Here is a 22,971-nt window from a genome sequence, read left to right on the forward strand (position 1 = left end):
TGTAAAATGGTTAGAAAATATATATATATATATATATATATATATATATATATATATATATATATATATATATATATATATATATATATATATATATATATGTACAAACTGAGTATTGTTACAATACTAATAAAGTAACAGTTAATCTTGCAACGATAAATTTACATTTATTTTATCGATTTTAATATTGTCAATCTATTTCATATTTAAATCTTTTTCTGCACTTCTAATGTTCTGATACATAACTAATTCGATCAATAATTGTTTAATATTTACAATATCTGCTTAAATTGTATTATATTCTCTATAAATAAGTGTTTAACGTTTGCCTTTACTTATTGTTGATGTTTAAATCACTTTTATTTATTGCTGACTAAAAAACACATAGTATGTTCAAATTATAATAAAAAGTAAAATATAACTAAAACATAAAATATATAACTGGGTTGCCAGACATTTAACCAGCGCAGGACCCTAAAATTAAAATAATTCGCCACCCAGAACGAGTGTGATTTTTTAGGCTCATAACTTATGATCTGAACCTTGACCTTACTGTGATGTACACTGAATATACACGTTTATTCAAATTTTAGGCATTACTTAAAGGATCGGTTGGGGGGTTTTAGAAGCCATTTGGAAAATATTATATGCGTGGTCCTCCAAAACAAAGGTAGAAATAATGCAGGAATATGATTTTATGTATTCAGGAATATGATGTATATATAGGCCATGATTACTCAGTAAAACATTTTAATATTAAATTATAACTTATGATAGCACGTATTATGACTGAAATGTCAAAATGTGTAAAAAACAGAATGTTAAATTCCTCACAAAAGTAACGACCTAGGTAGCAGGTTGTCAGCCCGAGGGGCGGACTGTATGGGTGGTCATCCTGGGCGGCAATTACTTCAAAGGGGGGGCGCCATTTAATTATATTTGACACCGTGATGAAAGTTTGAATAAGTACAAGCAACGTCATCCAACTGGCAAAAAAAGTCATTAGAGAATTTTTGTTCATTTATGGATACTGCGAGTGCTAAAAGCTTTTGCTCGTTGTTAATCTTTTTTAGCTCCGCTATAATCTTTTTTAGCTCCTGATAAACTAGCAAACATTTTTTAGATTACTTTTGGTTAAATTATCCAAATTAATGTTTTGTAATGTTGGGGCGTCTTTATATATATATATATATATATATATATATATATATATATATATATATATATATATATATATATATATATATATATATATATATATATATATATATATATATATATATATATATATATATATATATATATATATATATATATATATATATATATATATATATATATATATATATATATATATATATATATATATATATATATATATATATATATATATATATATATATATATATAAATATATATATATATATATATATATATATATATAAATTTATATATATATATATATATTTATATATATATATATATATATATATATATATATATATATACAAAAAAAAATATAAAGAGACCCCAAAATACAAAACATTGATTTGGATAATTTAACCACCACGAGATTCTTTCGCGAGGTCCTAGAGGATCTCATGATTATGATAGGTTCTAGAGTCTAGAACCTATCATAACTTGTTTTTTTTATTATATCATGATCAATTGATAAACTCATTTATTTATGTAAAAAAATCATTTAAATGATTGTTACAGTGATCAAATGAGCATTAGTAAAGCGCAATTTTACCATAAAAGTAATTTGTAGTCATCTTTTGAGTACGAGTAAATTAATAAAAAAAAAGTATTATTATTTTACAAACATATTACACGCCACAATCACTTTTTTCATTATTAGAAAAATAAAAAATCAAATACAAAATGAAAATAATTGTCCTTTTCCTATTTTTGTGTGAATTTTGCTGTTTTCTTGTTAAATAAATTAATATTAGTATGATAAATATCTGCAAGCATTACGCAGCGTCACAATTCTATTACGGCAATCGCGTTACTTATATTTATATTGATTGTGGTTATTATGGTTAATCTTAACACTTTCCTCCTCTCCCAATGTAATAATTTTGCGGAATATAAATTTTTTAAATACGAGAATATTTTTTGAATCATTTAATGTTAAATTTAAATATAATGAGATATAAAATTCCATTTTTTAATTATGAAGTTCTGCCATTGTCCTGATCTGATTTTTGTTTTTATACACTATGCTATATGTTTAAACAAAAAATTCTGAAGACAAAATATATCCCTTTTTGAAGTAATCTTGCCAAATAACATTCCTAAAATTATTGTAATTTATTTGACCGCACGGTGTAAATTTTTGTGATTTATATTTATTTTTTAATTACTGCAGATACTACTTAAAAATCTATTTGTATTATCTTATTTTTTGAATTACTTTTCTGTTTATGTTTTTCTCATTACTTATATATCAGTGAACGTCACACTATACAATTTTTACACACATACATTCGCGCGTGCTAGAGCCGAGTCACAAGAATAAAGTCGTACACGTCACACGAAAATACGACTGTGTGTTGTTTTTGTTTCTACCTGTGCTGCATTAACGGTTATTATCGGGAAGCTGCAGCGTATCAGCATACTTTGGAGAGTTTAGAATAGATCGATAATAATTTTATGCGTATGTTATATTATTTAAAAATGCAACTAAAAACATTTCAAAAATTATTAAAATATATTCGTTATATAGTGATACAAATTACATACATATAAAAGATATAAATGTACATACATGGAAAATATATTTACAGAAAATTTACATAGAAAATATACATGTTTTAAAATACCATTAATTACATTTAAAAAATAAAAAATCAAAATAAAATAACGGTGAAGTTGGAAGTCAGTTTTCTTTGGTTTCGTTCCAACAATACTATCACTTTCTAATGAAGTAAAAGAAGATTGGTAGTTCATTTTCAATTTTTAAAAAACACTATGAAAAATTGTGAGTGTACCGAAGCTATACATTCTCGCTTCTCTTGTTGAAGCGGCAAAGCGTCAATAAAAATAAATATTTCGGCCTATTTCGCACAAAATAAATAAAAAAATAATATATATGTAATATCACAAGAACTGGTTGTCAACTCCTACCGTATCGCTGTGATAGTTCCAGCGTCTGTATGTTTTGGATATAAAGTGGAAGGTGTGATGCTCACTGTTATATAGGTATTGTAAATGATTGTTTTATCAATAAGTTTATATGGACAAATTTTAGGACGTTATGTCCGCATATCTATGGCTTATCTTTGTTTTTTTAATTGATTATAATAATAAAATGATCATACGTCCTCCTCAAAAATTTTGTTCTTCTTTTTCTTTCTTGAACAAAAATTTCTGAAATGACATTTTTTTAGCTCCCTTAGCAATTTATCCTCCTAAAACTGAAATTTCCGATGTCCTTTTTATTTTTAGTGTCCTTTTGATATATTCAAAATTTGGTCACCTTATTATATAATAAAAAAAATTAGTTATGAAAAGTTAGAGGATCTCACGATGGTTAAATGATCCAAATGAATACTTTATAATTTATTTTATTTATACCATTTTAAACTTTTTTGTGGTTTGTCACTGTGTTCAGCAGGGCTGTGGAGTCGGAGTCGGAGTCGGAGTTGGAGTCGTGGTGTTTTGGCCGGAGTCGGAGTCGGAGTCGGAGTCGTGAAAAATGAGCGACTCCGACCATTTTTTTAAATTATGAAATTTATGAATTTTTAATTGTGTAATAATGAATGTGTATAGCGTATGAATATTAAACGTGTAGAAGAACACCAAAAATACCTGATAAAATTAAACTTTTTTAAGTCGGAGTTGAAATCGGAGTCGGAGTCGGAGTGGAGTCGTGTTGTTGGTAAATATCGGAATCGGAGTCGGAGTCGGAGTCGTGTTTTTTTTTAACGACTCCACAGCCCTGGTGTTCAGTGCTATGTATTTAACTGTCGGGTAACCCGCAAATATTTTGAATTTTTCTTTTATCAAATTATTGATATTGCTGTTTTTTTTGCCATTTTTGTGTAGTAAAAATAAAAATAAAATTGTAAAATACGGTTGAATATAAAATTATAAGAGTATTTAATTATGGCCAATGTGAATCGTATAATTGCAGAATATTTTTACTCAGCATCATAGGCAAATAAAGTAAATATTATTTTGCTTATTAATATGTGTTTTTAAAATGATTAGAGTAACAACAATGATAATGTAATTTATAAATGCACAATTTAAAGTAAAAAAATTGGTCTCAGCGGTGGTGCATGGTCGCCGACGGCGAGGTTTCGGCCGCGAGTCGTTCCGTGCGGTGTGGCGGGTGTGTGGTGTCGGCGTCCCGCAGCCGGCGAGTTCAGCTGTAGCAGGTAAGGCCCCGCCGCGGCCGCCTCGGCGCCCCTTAGTCGCTACTCACCTGATAAACACTCCAGTTTCAGTTTGTGTTCGGTTGTGCGTTCGTTGACAGTTCGCGGTTTATCGCAAAGTATTCGGTCAGTATTCGGTCGGTTCGAAAAGTAGTGACAAAAGTATAAAGTGCTGCTCCCATAATGTCGGGTGTCGCCGTGCTCAGGTAAGAGCGTTCAGGAAGTCCGCCGATTTCCGAACGTAGTCGAATATGATATTAACGCCATCGTTCGGCTCTAATATTGTTGCGATTGATCTAATCATGTTTGAAACGTGTGCTTGTGCAGAGCGATTTGTGAATCGCGTCGATTCGCGAACCCTCGCTGATCGCCACCCCTCTGACTCTCCGTTCTTATGTTCGTCGTTTAGGGATGGACTCCGAAGGCTCCTCGGACGGGGAGAGCGGCGAATCCGACTCGCGCTCGCCGCCCCCGAAAAAGCCGCAGTCAGGGCCGCGCAGTCCGCCCTCTCCGGACGGGCCCGACTCTCCGGACGACGACGGCAGCGGTCAAAATTCAGAGGTAAACTCACCTGACAATTTTAGACCTCCGTCGCCCGCTTTCGACACTAAGGAGCCGAGCGACGCCGAATCGGACGGATCGTCGTCCGCGGACAAGCGGAGCCCGTTCAGAGCCGAAGAGCGCCAACATAAAGAATGGAGTCCCAAAAGCGACTCCGTCAGTCGCCCTGACTCCATCCCGCTCGATAAAAGCCCCGACGAAAAGGCCGGACGCAGGTCCCGATCCGCGTCCAGCAGATCTAGCCGATCGTCCAGTACCAGAGAGAAGGACAAATACGCAGATAATCCACCGACTGAAGAAATATCTGATGGTAATATTTAATCATATATATATATAATACATATAATAGGAGTACCCGTAAGTGATCAATTATTTATTGTATTTTATTTATTATTGAAATATTGCATTCGAAATTGCACTTTGTTATAATCATTGCCTTTACAGTACCAAAATTCAACTTCAATTTATCTGCTGTCCACGAATTATTTATAATAGAAAACACTCTTTATGTGGCCGCATTGGTACCAGGTAAACAAAGCGCGAATTCTATAATTTTTGTGAGATGAACACAAGGAATATGATTTTCGTTGAAATGCTTGAAAATTTAAACCCAACGCTTATCGGTGGGTGTTTCTTCATTGTTCCATTGTTAAAGTTTATCGAAGTTTACGTATCCTTTCAAATACGAAATTTCAACGTGATAGAATGCTAATAATATAATAATTATGCAACTCCCAAATGTTCTTTATCACTGCTAAAAAGAAATCACAAGGTCAAAAGTGTCTGGACCTTACAGTGCATCGTGCTCGCATGCTCACTCGATCAACCAAGAGAAAAAGAGAGCAAACAAACTTGCAAGCATACGAACATGAAGTATGCGCTTGATTTTGAAAAACATCGTAGCACCCAAAGTTTTGATTAAACCCAAAGAAATTTTAACATATCTTACAACAAATTGTACTGGAACGTGTTCACTACACCACTGGTTGTAACTCGAATTGCTTGTAAACCGGAACAATTATTTCCTATGAACAATGTAAATTGTATTAATTCGTTCTGGAAAATATTACTTTATAGCATGATTGAAACAATGAAAATTCATGGTCTTGACTGTATGTAATAAAACAAAGAATTTACACAAAAATAAACTTGATCTCCACTTTTCTATAAAGAAAAAATAGTGTCCAGAAGGGGACTCTTCTTCCATTAAAACATCTGATGCAGATCTGTTGCGCTAAAAACCTGTCTAATGTGAATTATTTGTTTGTCTAATGAGACATGGCATTATCATTGGAACAGAAGTATGACACGACTTATACAGTTTTATCAGGATATCTTTCTGAACTAGCCTTTTTTCAACAATTTGTTATGTATCCATTTTAATTGTTGACAATACACATTAGAGGTAATTGTTCCACCCTATTTTAGTGACTCAAAATGAGTTATGTCAAAAGCACAATAGAACCCTTTTCAAGTTGTTTTGGCTAATGTCTGGATGATTCGCAAAAGACAGTTGATCACTTCGTTGTCTAGTACAAATTGTTCATTGCTGATCTTTATTACTATTTGCCAGTATTTTTTTGCGGTTGCTGCATTAAACTCCAATTTAGAATGAAACAATAACATGCAATGACATGTGTTCATCTAAATGTTCATTACAAAACGTAAAATATATACGATAACAGAATAGTAAAGCTAATTTATTAATGAAAAAGATTGACAACTTATGGGTATTCCTAATATATATATATATATATATATATATATATATATATATATATATATATATATATATATATATATATACATATACTACAGGCATTGATTGTGGTCACTTTTTGGAAATGTGTTGTATTCTACATTTTTTTTTATAAATTTTACATTAAATTTATAAAAAAATAAAAATAGAACTTCTCTAATGTTTACAGTTGCATTGTGCACCATTTTTTTTTATAAGTTTAAAGCATGATAATTATTGAATAAGAACATAATAAATGTCATAAAAGGTGTAATTTTTTTGCTAACAATTAAAAAAATATACCAAAAGTGTCCACATTTTATGCTCTTAGCGCAAATACATGTATTTGATATATTATAATAAAAAAATATTACAGGCGAAATGGATTCTGAGCATGACAATAGAAAGAGTACGAAATCGCGCAGCGACAAACCAAAGAGGTCTAGCCGTGAAAACAATTCATCCGAAAAGAATTTAAACATGAGCCACGAGGATTTATCAGATGTTTCCGATTTAGATTCAGTCGGACAAGCTTCGGATGAAGATTGCGTTCGTAAGAAAAGTCCCATACGCGTAAGTTTGTATTTCAACTTGAAACAATTATAATACAGTGATCACCAACATACGGGCCCGCAGGCCAGATTCGACCCGCCAAAGATTTTCATCCGGCCCTCCAAAAATTCCCGATATTTTTGTATAAATAATTCATATAGGATATATTAATTTTATAGAATTTTGTTATTTAGTTGTGAATTCACGGCAGCTATATTTCAATTCATAAATCGGAATTTGATTAGGTAGAATTAGATTAGTGGACCCAGAGTAATAAAAGTTGGATATTTGAGATAACCGGTGTTTTCGGAGAATTCAGTATTGAAGGCGACCAGGTGTTCGTTTACTCGAAAATTCCCCGGATACTTTCATTTATTGAAATTCTAAAAATGTAGTGCAAGATAAAATAGGGTAGTTCAGGCAAAACAGAGGCTGAATCGAAAATATTTAGTTGAATTTCTAAGTTTGAAGGGAATAGTCATAGTGATTAGCGGTGATTTTCCTATTTGAGGTATGTTGTGATAGTACAATTTTTATAAAACAATATGCAAATTTTGCTTTCAAAATTTTGATTGAAATTCGTTGCCCCAATATAATGATGTCAAAAAAAAGAAAACTAGATGCTGAGTATCCCATATTTAATGAGCAGTAGTAAATTCGTTATTTTTTTGTGAAAAACAAAGTCAAATTCATGTGTCTAATTTGCAATGAATTCTAATTGGATTCTAACCGGAATAAGAATTTATAATTAAAAGTTGGTGACCACTGATATAATACAACAATGAAATTTAATGCAATATTTGTATTTCAGGCCCCTGATTTATCAGATAGTCAAGAATCTCATTCGAAATTAAATGAACCGCAAGTGAATGGAAGTGATCATAAAAAAGAGATGCCAAATTCTCCCCCTAAATCCGCCCCCGTGAATATATCTCCTGAACAGACCAAATTCGAAAAGGTATACTATTTGCAGCTATGTGTAAGAGTTTCATTGTTATAATGTAATACTATTTAATTTTTTATAGTTAACTATTGATAAAAGTAAAACTGAGGATGCCGAAGAACAACTCGATTTTGAAGCAGAGGAAGGCGAATGTTTAGATACTCCGGCAGTTAAATCTAATTCAGCGGATTCTAATGCTAATAAAAATGCAGAAAAAAATAAAGGTTGGTACTGTTTATCTTCTTACTAGTTTTTTTGTGGTACCTAGAAGTCAATTAAATAAAATTGTTATATCACATAAAACCTGTGATCCATTTAACATTTATCAAATATATTTGTGTACAAATCAAGCCGTTGATTAGTATTATTTTTTGCATCTGCTGAAGTTGCTTTGTGAATTTGCTTTTGGAGTACCGAGTATAACATGGTGGATTGAAAATATGCTGTATGCTAAAAAGGTATCGTTATTTCTTAGACGACGATGAAGGATCAGGTGCTGCGTCATCTTTAGAAGAAGGTGAGGTTTCTGATGATGAAGAGCGAAGGCCAGAAGAAACTGAACCTAGACCTGTGTGTAGATTTTATTCTCGCGGTCAATGTACATGGGGTGTGAGCTGCAGGTGAATACTACTATTATTAATTTTAAAAGTATACAAATATAAAACATTGTGTTTTAATAGGTTTTTACATCCTGGGGTCACAGACAAAGGAAATTATACAATGTTTGATATGGTGCGATCGATGCCTGCAGGTTACGGTCAACACCATCAAGTCAGTCATGTAAATACACATATGCCGTCCATGGGAATGGCAAATCATCCAGTCGCGGCTGCGCCTAGGATCGAACCGCCTGTTGCAGAGAGCGCGTGGGAAAGAGGATTACGTACTGCGAAAGAAGTAATTATTTAGTGGAACAATTGTAAATAAGATGACAAAGAATGGTAGTGTTAACAGATTATTTATTTATTTTAGATGCTGAGGAAAGCTTGCAAGCGTAAGGAGCAAGACACTGATTTTGAAGAGAAAAAGATGCATTTATCATTAGGTGGAGGCGGCGGTAGAGGAGGATCTTTAGGCCCCGGAGGTGAGGAGGATGATGCTGATTTGGCGGCTTATGCAGGTTATCCTCCTCCTGATAGTCCACCTGTTGTAAAGAGAGAAAGAGAGGAGTATTTAAAAATTTCCGAGAGGTATTGTAAAATAATATGTACAGACAGCTAGATCTTTGCAAACTATTGAAAAAATTATATTTATATTTTAGGCGTTATGAGGATGTTGGAAGATTGTATAATTCTCGTGAAAGAAGCGCTAGATATGCTGAAAGAATACCACGACTTTCTCCATCACCTCATCGTCCAGTGATATATGAAGATAAAGTAGATGACAGAGCAGCAGGACAAAAAGCAGTAAGCATAAATTTGTTTACATTATGTAGAATACAATGTATTGATGTATGGACTTCAGGTATATTGGTGTATTGCCTGTGTTAATAATAGACTATTTAAAATCAATCATTTTTAACAGCGTCGTGGTAGAACAACTCGAGAAGTAATTGTTCAACGTGCTCCTGGAACAGGAGGTCGCGGGGATGAATGGGCTGATCCGTGGATGCGTGGCGGCGGCGGTGGTGGAAATCGAAGTCCCGGGAGACGTAGATCTGTAGAAAAGGGGGTTAGACGGCGTCGCCGTTATTCTTCAGGATCCTCTGTGTCTTCATCAAGGTTCTATACTACTATTTTTTTAATTGTATATAAACGTGATCGAGTAATAATTCATTTAATATTTGCTAGCTCTTCACATTCGAGCTCTCGTTCATCGAACAGTACAGGTAGATCGGGCTCAATCGTCAGAAAAAGCAAGCGCAAAGCTTCTCCTGCCAAGTTTAAGTATGCTTCTTTAAAATTAAAATAATTTTTATCATATAGTTTCTATATTTTTAGTATATATTTTTTAGGCGAAGTGCGTTGTCTCCATCTGTTATTGTACAGGAACGACGTGCGGCTACTGCTCGAGCGGTTGCTATGAATCCACCGGCACCTTCTTCACGTAAACGAGTTCCGTCTCCTGCTGCCACTCGCCAACATGCCGCTAATCCACCAGCGCCACAAAATATGAAAGTAATGGTTCGAGTTCAATTATTCATTGAATAAATTATATACATGCATACTCAATAATATTTTATTCAAACGATTTTAGACTACGGTAGATGAATTTGGACGTACCAAACCCGCTAAACCCAAACAACGACAAAAGAAGATGTATTCCAAATCGTCATCTTCTGGATCAGGTTTTTATTTTAAATATTTATCACCGATTCCTATTTTTCAAAATAATTGTTGATATGATAATAAATAAATGTAAATTTTCAGATTCATCGTCTAGTTCGTCCGATTCCGATTCAGATTCCCACAGTTCTAGTTCTAGCGATAATTCCGCTGCGCGCAAAACAAAACTGTCAGTTGCAACAGGTCGAGGAGCAGCCCCTATAGATAAGAAACCTGTTTCTGCCAAAATAGTGAGCGGAAACAAAATGTTGTCTCCAAAATATACAACATTGGCTTTGAATCAAAAGAAGGAAGCCCTAGAGAACGAGGCTAGGAAAGGTAATAAACGTTTTTACATTCAATTTATGTTAGATCGAATATGACAATGTAATGTACATATTGTTCTAAAATTTTTGGGAAAAATATTTTAACACTAGATTTGCGGCACCAATCAAATTGACAGGTTTCTGAATTTATTTGTAATTTATATTTAATAACATAAAATGCCGTCAAGGGGGGGGGGGGTCCAGACCCCCCCCCCTCCCTTCACTACACCACTGATCTGGACAACGTAAATATATTAACACTATTTTTATTTTTGGAAACTTCTCATTTTTTTAAATCTGGTCACTATATACAGTCCATTCAAGATGTGAACGCTCATCAACACAGTATTGGTGAGAAATATAATAGGGTGACCATGTGAAATTACACGTTCAATTAATTTTTCCTTTTTGAATTTAATTTGCTGAGGAAAATGTAAAATATCACTTTCTTACTTATTTTGTTTATTTATATACATATTTAACTCAAAAACATTATAGCAGTTTTGGAATCACTCTCCAGGTTGAATGTTTGTTTAATATAATATTAAAAAAATACCAATAGAATATTACAAGAATTGTTTTATTGATTACAAAATTACACAACACAACAATAATTCATAATACAAATATAACACATTATAATGTTTAATTCAATTTCCAACGTATGGTCACCGTACCCTTAAAACAGCCCTGATTTAGTATTGGTAACGTTCTCCTATTGGTGTAAACAAATTCGCGGAAAACTATATATGTATGCATGCATGCGTACACGCACCCTTATTTCCAACACAACGATGATGAGCATTAACATCTTGAATGGACTATACCTATTTTTAATGTCACTCGTCAAATTGACTGGTTTATGCCCATAAACCTAGTGTTAACTGAATGTTCTCTGAAGTGATTATTATCGAATATTTTTCTTTAGAATAGAGGTTTTTATACTATTTCATAGCTCCTATTAAAATAATGTAATGTGAATGATAGTGCGTGATAATGAAATAATGTAATGTTTTATCATATCTTGATTTCTGTCATTTCCCTTAAATTTCTTTCGACCCCTTTTAAAATATTTTAATTGTGATAAATGTAGGTTATTCTTTCCGTCATCTTAATTGTTAATCTGTTTGTTTTTATATTAAATGAACAAAATTGTAATTGTTAGTTGTTTAGCTTTGATCCATATCATGTATTTTTCCACAATCTCAGTGCTTCTACTTTTTGGATTGATTTAATTCCATACTATTTGCCATCTGTAGCTCGACAAGGAAAAGATGTTTTCTCCTTGTCAAATTTTCCATATCATCCTGCTTTTCTTTTTTATTGCGTGGGTTATTAGGTAATTGTTTTAAAAAATTATCATTTAGCTGCAATACTTTGCTTATTCGTATTCAAGTATTTTATCGATTTAATAGCGGGATTGATTAATCCTGAAATTTGAAACTGACAACCAAAATACATCTTCATTCAGAATTGCATATTTAAATATCTATTTATTTTTTCTCAAGTTGCTTTTGCACAACAAAACATTTAACACTAGATTTTTCAGGTATAAATCCGTCAATTTGACGGATGTTATTAAAAGTAGGTATAGCGACCAGATTTTCAAAAATAAGAAGTTTCCGAAAATAAAAATAGAATTAATATATTTGCATTGTTCAAATAGCAGGGACTCACTAGACACTCGGCGATTGCGTGCGTAAACGCCCTTCTTTATAGATGACTATAAACCCAACACAGCTTGTAATATTTTTTCTTAACGTAAATAATAGTTTCTAATAGCGAGAGATAAAAAAATTTCGCACGGCACTAGAGTCGTGACCACATCGAGTGACAATATGCTCGCGCGACATTAGAAATTTTAATAACCAATTAGGCACAACACAAATTTTACTTTGGATTGACCGACCGTATATTAAATATTGTTAATTGATCGAATCTACTCATCGCTAACAGTATGGTTGATATTTTACAGATGTCCCCACAGCGAAGAAACGTGCTGCCACTTCTCCCGTGAACGACGCCAACTCTGCAAAGAAACCAGTGTCTCGTCGTGAGGAACTTCTCAAACAATTAAAGGCTGTGGAAGACGCTATAGCTAGGAAAAGATCCAAAATTTAATACTGTTAAAATATTATGAATATAATCAACTTGTATATTAATAGAGAGAATGGCGAATCGGAGTCGAATGTCGCACATGATAAAATAAGCATTTTCATATATTTTTTCGTGTGCTTTGATATTCTTTAGAATACAATTGTGGATTTTAGTGAGTAATATTGTGTATTAATTTGTCAATTTTCTAAATATTGATTTGGAGGCGTTGGAAATGTTTATTTTATCATAAAATTGTCATAATGTGAATGTTTTATATTTATAATCTTTATTTTTACATCACTCTTAGTCTTAATGTGAATTATATGAATGAATCATTTAAATATAAATATATTTTTAACACTATAGAGATAAAAATAAGATGTCGGTTTATAATATTGCGTCTGCTCATATAAAAATACAAATCCAAGTTTCGCGTACGTATCGCCGAAATATTGATGTGCAATATTTTTAAAAGAAAAAACTAAATTCTAAACTGCACCGTCTAATAAAAATAATACAAATGTAAATAATTACAGTACAAAAGATTTATACGCGTGGAGTATTTGAGTTTTCATATAGTCCAATATCTGTAAAGGTATATACATATACGCATAAAAAATCAATAAAGCTCTTATATGCGTTTATTTGAAGTATTGATTTTATAGCACTACGATTACAACGGATCACTGTGTTTGTGTGCCTTTTTTAAGCTTCACCATAGTAAAGCGTCGGTCGTATAGTGATTTTTCTCTTAACTGATGACTGCAATGTGAATGTATAGATTTCCTTAGTCACTCGCAAACGTATGCCCTCGATCAGATTTGAAATTTAACATAAGATAATCAGTATTAAGAAAGCTACTAATATTTTGTAAAATTAAATAATTACTATTAGCGATAAGGCGCAGTATAGCGATGTTTGCATTTTCTAATTGACAATATTTAATTAACGCAGACTCCGACGTGTACTCGAAGATTATACTAAAGAAACATTTTATACATTGTATCGTATGAATAAACGCTATGGACAAATGTCTATGTTGTTATAGAACTATGTTTTCATTCTATCCCTGTATACTTTTCACGTTCAGTTATATTATCAAACAATGGGTATAAATATATTTTTTAAAGACTAACTTTATACTGCAATTGTTTACCAATTAAGCAATAAGTTAAGCACTCATTTATGCTCTTTCGAATGCGTCGTGCAAAGAAAAAACTAAATATTATTTAGTTATTTCTTCATATAGTTAACAAATGTTTAAATACAAAAATAAATGTAAAATGTAACAATAGTCTATTTCGAAAAAATACATTATCAAAGAAGGACGCACATTAAATGTAACATTTCTTCCATCTTTGTTTTATTTAGTTTATTTACCATTTTAACTGTCAATATATTACAAAATTCATCCGTGACTCATGGGAAATTAGTTGCTGATATAATAGGAGTTGAAACTTAATTTTCACTAAGAAAATGTAAATATAGAAATAATTTTGATGTTTTCTGTCAATTCATCAATTCTATATGTGACAGTAAATAGTGAGGACTTATGTTTTTTGTAAAGAAGCTGAGCGACATTTACTAAAAGAACTATACTGAAATTAACTGATGCTAAAGCGGAATCTATAGTGAGTACAAATGCGCAATCATAGAAAAAAATGTTCGGCCATATACTCTCTTCGGTTTGTGCATGTACAAATTATCTCGTCAGACTTACGTTCTCGAAACAGATATACAGCTGTAAAAGTCTAATAGGATTTTTATCAGATGAAAACAAAGATCGTAGGTAAATAAATAATTGAAAAGAAGAAAAGCGCCGTAGATAATTGGCTTTAAGAAATATATTTTGCTTATCGGTCGCAGGGCCGCAATGGCGGCAGACCGCTCTCGTTTAGAATCCTAATCCTAATTTATTCATATCGAGGCTCGTTCGAATCCGGCCGCTCCCGGTCTCGCTGCGGCGAAAGTCAATAAACATCATCGATTTGTTTACACGGCCGAAGGTCGACCCTCGCGCGTTTGAGGTTACGCGCAACCGGAACCGACGGACGTAAACAAAGTCGAGCTACAATAGGTCCTAAGTCGCTCCAGACGCCGGGCATACGCGATACGCCGAAGCGGAAGGCGACGTTTGTTTATATTTTCGTTTCGCGAGCGAATCGCGGACGCCCCCCACTCTCGCTCCCGAGCCCAGTCGCGTTCCGACCGTCGCGATCGTGCGCGGTTATCGCACTTCCACACACGTCATACCTACATAAACAAACGCGACGCAACGTTGCACGCGCGTCGCGTTACATTTCTGCTCGCGTCGCTCTCCTGCGCCGCTTCCTTTTCTCCGCTCCCGAAGATCGGAAGGTCGAAGCGAAGTCGTCCGATAAGAGCTCTGCGTTTCCTCGCGTTGCGTCAGCGATACGCAGTTGGCGTACGCGCGTATAAGGTTGCGCGCGCGGGCCGCAGTCGGCCGTCTGAGTTCGACGCCATGGACGCGCCTCTGCGGGAGCAAGTGATGATCAACCAGTTCGTGGTGGCCGCCGGGTGCGCTAGAGACCAGGCTCGACAGCTGTTGCAGGCAGCGCATTGGCAGTTCGAGGCAAGTGCACGCACACATATACACGCACACACTTGCACAACTCGCCGGCTCTGTTTGTCAACAAGGCCTGCGCCCCCTAATACGATGTCGCTCCTCGCCTCGCACCCTGGCTCCGCTCCGCTCCCTTCCCCTCCCCTCCCTTCGTCCGCTTTTGCTGTTCGGCGGCAGCGGCGGTGACGTCACCGCCGGATAATTATAAACAAAAATATTTATGTTTGTCACGCGGGTCGGGGGCCCGGGTTGGGGGGCGGTTCCGTTTACATAACGGCGCCTCCCCGCCGCGGAATCGGAATCGGAAACCTAAAGCGTCGCAGCTCACGATGACCTTGCCGCTTTTACGCCGCCGCGTCGATCCTTTCTTTTCTTATCGGCTAACCCTAAAATATTTGCGTTTTTTTAAACTATAACAAAAACACTGTCTCAATATAAAATTAACCCTTATCACTCGGAATTTTTTATTTCGAAAATTTACTTTGTTTAAAATATTTATATAAAATGTAATTTTTTTTTTAAACCTTTAATATTGTTTCGAAAACTCATGATTTTTTGTATCTTTCAATCACGGCATTTTATTTTTGGGAGACAGAAATATCCAAAAAAATTCTCTGCATAGCCAAATAAACCTCATTTTTTATTTAAATCGCATTTTAATTGTAAAACCTATAAATTTTTTAGACCTTTACCGTCTCAAAAGCTGCCAGTCCCTTGTATAGAAACATATTTATTTGGTTTGACATTATTTAAATTTTCTTTTTTTATCGACTGACCTCAAAATATTTGGGGTTTTTCCACAAATTATTACAAAAAAATTATGGCAAAATACCTTTTTTGTTTTCATATTATGTCAAAGATTGCAATATTCGTCACCGACTCAAATTATTACCCCCCCCCCCCCATATATATATATCATATATAAAAAAATGTACTTGAACATTATAAATATATTAAAGAAAATGTCATCAATTATTCATCTAACATTTAGAATTGTAGTTATTCATAAACTTAATTATCTTTAAATAAATAAGCCGAGGATTCATTAACATTGCAGAAAATATACACTAGATAGAAGATACGTTACAGTAAATATCGCGTAAATCGAGGCATTAACGGAATTAGTAATAAAACAATCGAATAATATTTGTGTGTACCATTTAATGTTTCTTTAACTTATAAAGTAAAAATTAGTTTTACATCCATTCCGAAACGACCAGCAGCACTGGTGCAAGTTCTTAGGCAACCGGGCAAGTACATGTAAATATCAATACAAGTACCAGCCCAAGCACAAGTATGTATACGGGCACATTGGTACCTAGTGCCCTACGAGTCTGACCCATCGGGCGAACTGCTGGACTTCTACAACACAGAGGGTGGTACTATTTATTTTTAAGAGATTGCTTAGTATATTCTCCGAGCAGTAGTGTCAGGCCTCATTTTGAGAAGCGTTATCATTATTTCCTTAGCTCTGAGCCTCCCGCGAACGGCTCATGCACCTCGAGAGGTATTCACCACTCTCCCACACTGAAATGATGGGCCTCTAGCGTGTGGTGGTCACACTGAAATGATGGGCCTCTAGCGTGTGGTGGTTATGGCACCTCACAACGACACTGCATGGGCAGTGGGAGAGGTTCCAGGTGTAGGTCAAGGGCAAGAAGTGGAAGTAAACTATTAACCTATGCGTTTGGAACCAAATATAAAGTTAATCGTGGGATAAGTATTATGCTATTTTGCGCTCTGCTTATATTTTCATAAATTGTTATTTTTCTAGAAAGGATAGAAAAAATATTAGTTTTATTGGTTGCGCAATAAGAAAGAAACACTATAGGCCAATGCCTCAAATACACGTCTTTGTCTAGCTAATTATGGTCGAGAGCCGCTTATGCGTCATTCAGTATTAGTAAAGATGGTATTGATAATTTTACATGTACATATTCATAATAATCAACATTTTTCTCTAACACCGTTCCTTGGCCATAAACATGTCACTCGTAAAAACTGTCAAATGCCTAAAATCGCATATCTGTTATTTCGCGAATATACATATAATTAATTAAAATAATGGCGATAATCATCGAATTTTGTTCAAAATAAAAAGATTTTTTAATGAAAAAAACATGGATTTCCTGAATGTTAAAGGTTGAACATATCTGCCCAATATATAAATTAGTATTAATTGACTTTTTTGCGTCTATCGCAAAAATAATCTTGAATTTAGAATGATATTTTATCTTGAGCTATGGGCTGTTTGGAGGTAATGGAAGTGTGCGGATATATGGGATGTTTTATAAAATTATCAAAAGAATGTTTGGAGAAATTTATCATCGCCTGATCATAGTATCGTATAGTCATTGATTTACATCACTGAACTATCGTGTTGGTATATTATCAGTGACTGCAATTGCATATCACCTTACTTTGTCTTTTTAACATCAATTGGTGAAAATTAGACTACAAAACGCAATTATTGTTACCGTGTGGGGGGGGGGGGGTCTAATTTAATGGTGTACTGACTAGTATGGTCAATTTGATCCTGGTTACATAAGATTTATTATTGTAGATAATGGTTGAACTGTAATTATGGCTTAGTTTGAACTAAGACTAGCGCGTCCGTTAAATTGAAAAGTCCATAGGATTAAGTCGATACGTCTCGACGGTCACTGTCAGTGCCGATATTAATTAGAACGCATTAATATCGATGAAAGGCGGAACATTACTAAGAACTACTGACCAGGCCATAGAGATAAATCTTGCTTGTAATAAATGTATTTCAAATGAAAATATAAAATAGATAGATATATACGGTGACTAGATTTGAAAATATCAAAGGGGGACACTTAAAATAAAAAGTTCATTATTGCTAAAAAAAAAGGGTCATTTTGAAAATTTAGTTTATAGGATATCTCCGAAAAATTTTTGAAGAGGAAAAATTGCTATGGATGCTCAAAAAAGTATTTTTGGAAATTTTTGTTCTAGGAGGATGTCTGGTCACCTTAATTTACTACATGCGCTTCAAATTAGCAAAAGCCCTATGCTGTTAATAGTGGTTATTACAAATCTTTATCCCCCCCCACTCCCCTTCAGCCCTAAATTATTCTTAAAAAAAAAATTTTAAGATAGTTTTATTTTATGTAAAAGTTTTTCAATAACGACAAAAAACGGGACAGTTAAAGGTCATCTCGAAAATTTTTGTTCATTTTGGGATGCTGAGGGAGCTAAAAAAGTCACCGTAAATTTTGTGAAACGAGATCAATAGTATGAAATTCACGTCAAACTGGGACATATGGTAAGCTTGAACATTGTTCATTCTACGAGTCAAAAAATAAATATTGATCTACTCATAGAAATATCGACACTTTCAACAAACTGTAATGACAGCGGGAAATGAATGACAAGATCTAGCGATTTCTTTATGTGTTACAACTTTTAACTGTCTAACGTCAAATTATTGCCTTTTTTCAGTTGTTTCAAATAAAGATTTTAAAAAATACTATTTTTGAGTTGTGATGGTCTTCTTCCAAGCCGAAAATATAACAATATTTTGCTTTTATGAACATAATATTAATTATTTTTTAATTTTATAATACATTCATTCATTCATTCATTCATCATCGGACACAATGTGTATAATAGTAAACACCAATGAGTCATGCAGTGTAATAATAAAGTCAGTAAAATGCAAGTAATAATGCCAACTCAACTGTTAAATGTAAATTTTGCTTTGCATTCGAAATATGCAACATTACTAGACAGCTCATAGAATATGTAAATTAGGTAGACTAGCGGTACATATACACATTTTCACTATTATTTAGAAAATATTCTATTACAAAGATTAGCTTTGTGTATGAGATTATTGCAGAACAATTGAGGGTATTCCGTAGGTTATCTATGATTGTCAATGTTGACATGTATAAATTGTGACTAATGCTGTCGGTACACACTTCAATCGTTCAAAAACTATTGTTGCCTTCTCGAAAAATGCGAGTCCAAAGGTGTCTACTAGAGTTGTGGTAGCCGACCTTTAGATTTGCATGTTTCGAGACGGCAATTATAACGCAATATACAAAAAGATAACCTAAAATGCTAATTTCATAATTTTGTGTGAATGTTGATAAACAATATTGTTTACTTATTTAATTGAAAAACACATTTCTACTGAAAATGAGTAACAGATAAAAGTACCAAACTTAAATAATTATTTCTACATTAACAATTCATTTATATTATGATTCAGAGATAATGTCAGTGAGTCATATGAATCATTTAAAAAATTGAGCACGCTGAATTAGAATTATTTTGATTTTAAATAGAAATTCAATGTCACCTTTTCATCCAAAAACATATACATTTTTTGTTGTATTTTTCATCTTGTATCAGTTGACACTTTGAACTTTCTAAATATATTTCCTGATAAGACGCAAACATTGATAGTTTGCTTTTAAATCATAGTCTATTGATGATCAGACAGAGACTCAAAGCTGTTACAGCCCGATGTTATAAAAAACTTATTTTATTATATTATTTTGTTACCGATATTATATAATAAATTATCTTAAGCACACAATACATCACCTTATAGAATATGAAATAAATTTAAACTTATTTTTAATGTATGTATGTTATCGTTTCAGGCGGCGTTATCAATATTCTTTCAAGATGTAGCTATTCCTACGGCACCTAACGGAATTGCAAATCCACATTTCGGACAGGTTAAATTTTATTGTAATTCATGTACAAAAACGATAGCTAATTTAAATTAACTTATTAATAGTTATTTTAAAAGCAATCGATTCTGTACGATTATAAAGAATATTATAGGTTATTAATCAACGGCTTGTAATTGCAGCTCATGACACCGTGCAACACCCCGGCGACACCACCTAATTTTCCAGACGCGCTCGCTGCATTCAGTCGATTGTCCACTAATCCGAACACGGGAGGCAGTCCTGGGGTCGTGGCTCCCTCCCCTCTGGCTTCGGCGACACCCCTCCAGTCTAACTTCGGAAGCTCTCCGCCAGGCGGACGGCAATTCAACGGTCCTACGTCTCGTATGCAGTACACGGCAACCGTGAGCACGCTTCCGTTTAATCGCGTTACATTATTTAAAAACACATTAAACTGGCCATTTCGACCGTTTTCAGGTAGAAGGTCAGCGAATGCAGAGATAAATGAAATCAACAGTGTGTTGCCAAATTGATAAAAATTCTCATTAATTTATGGTATTTAAGTACACATTCTCACATGTGGAAACGTAACAAAAATGGTGTTTTCACTAAAGTAACTAAAGATCGTGTTACTGAAATCATCTTCAGAACTGGTGTTATTTTTTAATCAATTTCGCGTTCTTCGCACGAGTCGCATTGCCGTCGCATTTGCGGATCATCGAGTCACAGTGTGAAATAGACGCAAGCTTCATAAAAAAAATCGTCAAAGGGATGAATCGATTCAAAGCCCTCTTAACAATAAGAATACTCTAGTTAATTTATGTATTGTTTTAATCATTTAATATTGTTTGCTTACTTGTAGAGCTATTATATTGGTTCTGTGATGCGGTGTGGAGTAAGTGTAAAATATCATTGGGTATTTAATTATGTGGTATAAGTATGCTATCGCAAAAAAAGTTATGTTCTGTGATGTGTCAGACAATTTATTGATTATTCGGGGTGTGCGAACGAATGTGTTATATTGTGTATAAATGCAAAACACATTTTCCTAGTTTATGTCAGATCTTCGAGGTCATTTTGACATTAAGAGTAATATAATTTTGTTAAAAACATTTTCTTATGTATATAATTTTACAGCGCAGAACTTCTACGTTGTTCCTTGTTGATCTTACATTTATTAATATTACGATGGATACTTGTGAAACTATTGATAAATCTTAATTTATGTTCTTTCTCAATTGTATTTTTATAGATTGATTTATATCATTTAGCTGTGTAAATTTATCTGCATATGTTATGTAATAATATATAGCTGTTTATTTTTGAATTTGTTGATGTACATATTATGACTGCATCCAACATCTTATATATCTTTAATCTAAAATAAAGGTGTTGTTACTATAAAACACTGAAATTATGAATATATTCGTTATATTTTTATTCACCAACAAAGGTTTTTAGATTGTTGGTGTTTTATGTCATCGGCGCTAATTCATACAGATGACAATATTTCAATAAGAATACAGTGAATTTTTCCCCAGGGACATCTTAAAAGATCTTATGTAAATATTATTGGCCTGTATCTATTGAGTTGGTGATGTACTTGATATGTTCACTTATTTTTTATCAACGGTCAGTAAGTTTTTATTTATTTTTTACTAAATTTATTAAAATTACGTATTTGCATTAATCGGGCACTTGAAAAATATGCTATCCTATTTTAATCATATTACTGACCATTTTCTTTTAATTACTGAGCATCTAATTTGTTGCCAATCTCATTAAAAAAAAATTATATTATCCAACTTTATGTTCTACTTTATTTTTTTTTATATTAGGTGATAAACATTTTTGTTGACATTTATATAAATGTATAATACAAACCAAAGGTTTCGAAATCCTATATGTGAATATGTTTATATACATACGTAACAGCAAAATGTTTCTGAAATTATGTTTTTACAGACTAATCGGTTGTTTGTCAGATTTACCTACATAACAATGATTGATTTTGTTACTATGTAATAAAATGATATTCAATAAATGAAATATTTATTAACGAGTTTTGTAATCTCTTAATGATGTATTTATTCCACATATTATAAAATGACACACATTTAACCAACATGTATATATGTTAAAAAGAAGTGTTTTTGTGATTTCTGGCTATATCTGAAAATTTACATTAAGTGACTTTAACGACAATAAAAGTGATATGTTTTTAATTCTTGAAAAGCTTTTACTTCAATGGAGAATTCATACTCTGTGATTGTGAGTGTTTTACGCGTATAGTGTAACTCGTGAACATTATTGTTTAGTTCAAAATAGATATGTTTGAAAATTTGCGAGAGCATCGTGCGCTCGATAGGGATCCAATGATGTGTTAATATGTTATGCATTAATTTAGTTTTGATGAAACGCTTTCATTATAAATATTATGTTAATACGTATATAAATATTATTTTTAGTTGTGATTTAACATAAATTTAAATTGTTCAATCCATCGCTCTTTATATCTAAGACTTGCACATTGGACAGCATCAGTGATTTGTTAATTATGATAATGTAATCATCTTTAAAACTTTTAAAAGTACCTGTGCATGCTGTCTAAGTTAGGAAATTAACTTGTTAATTTAGAATTTCGAAGAAAAACTGTAAATAATAATAAAAAAAATAAAAAATAAACATTTCATTGGTTTCTTAAATAAAGATATTTTATTTTACATTTATGTGTTCATTTAATCGATTATGTTTTCGTTATTTGTCTAAGGAAGAATTGCAAGCTTTGATTTAAACTTATGGTTGCAGTGTTACAGTGATACTGAAATAGATAATAAAAAGGTTTACTTGA

General features: G+C 33.1%; 2 protein-coding genes across 3 annotated transcripts; both read left to right on the forward strand.

Moving 5' to 3' along the window:
- The first annotated feature begins 4,344 nt into the window (after window positions 1-4,344).
- LOC148237729 (uncharacterized) lies at window positions 4,345-13,916 on the forward strand. The gene is made up of 15 exons (XM_088181507.1): window positions 4,345-4,388; window positions 4,795-5,256; window positions 7,061-7,257; window positions 8,048-8,194; window positions 8,262-8,403; window positions 8,655-8,799; window positions 8,860-9,076; window positions 9,152-9,369; window positions 9,441-9,585; window positions 9,704-9,900; window positions 9,970-10,065; window positions 10,134-10,302; window positions 10,376-10,466; window positions 10,549-10,782; window positions 12,745-13,916. The coding sequence occupies exons 2-15, from the start codon at window positions 4,797-4,799 to the stop codon at window positions 12,888-12,890; spliced, it is 2,604 nt and encodes an 867-aa protein (XP_088037633.1). The 5' UTR covers window positions 4,345-4,388; window positions 4,795-4,796; the 3' UTR covers window positions 12,891-13,916.
- A 1,145-nt stretch (window positions 13,917-15,061) lies between these two features.
- On the forward strand, window positions 15,062-22,971 carry LOC148237730 (UBA-like domain-containing protein 2). Of its 2 annotated transcripts, none has more exons than XM_088181509.1 (4): window positions 15,062-16,998; window positions 17,033-20,165; window positions 20,303-20,524; window positions 20,598-22,971. In XM_088181509.1, the coding sequence occupies exons 2-4, from the start codon at window positions 20,073-20,075 to the stop codon at window positions 20,622-20,624; spliced, it is 342 nt and encodes a 113-aa protein (XP_088037635.1). In that variant the 5' UTR covers window positions 15,062-16,998; window positions 17,033-20,072; the 3' UTR covers window positions 20,625-22,971. The 2 variants fall into 2 exon arrangements, with proteins under 2 accessions (XP_088037635.1, XP_088037634.1); XM_088181508.1 differs by having other exon boundaries at window positions 15,062-15,459; window positions 20,088-20,165.

Source organism: Plectrocnemia conspersa, unplaced genomic scaffold, assembly GCF_051122295.1.
Source record: "Plectrocnemia conspersa isolate PC_06_02 unplaced genomic scaffold, ASM5112229v1 ptg000002l, whole genome shotgun sequence".
Classification (NCBI taxonomy): Eukaryota; Metazoa; Arthropoda; class Insecta; order Trichoptera; family Polycentropodidae; genus Plectrocnemia; species Plectrocnemia conspersa.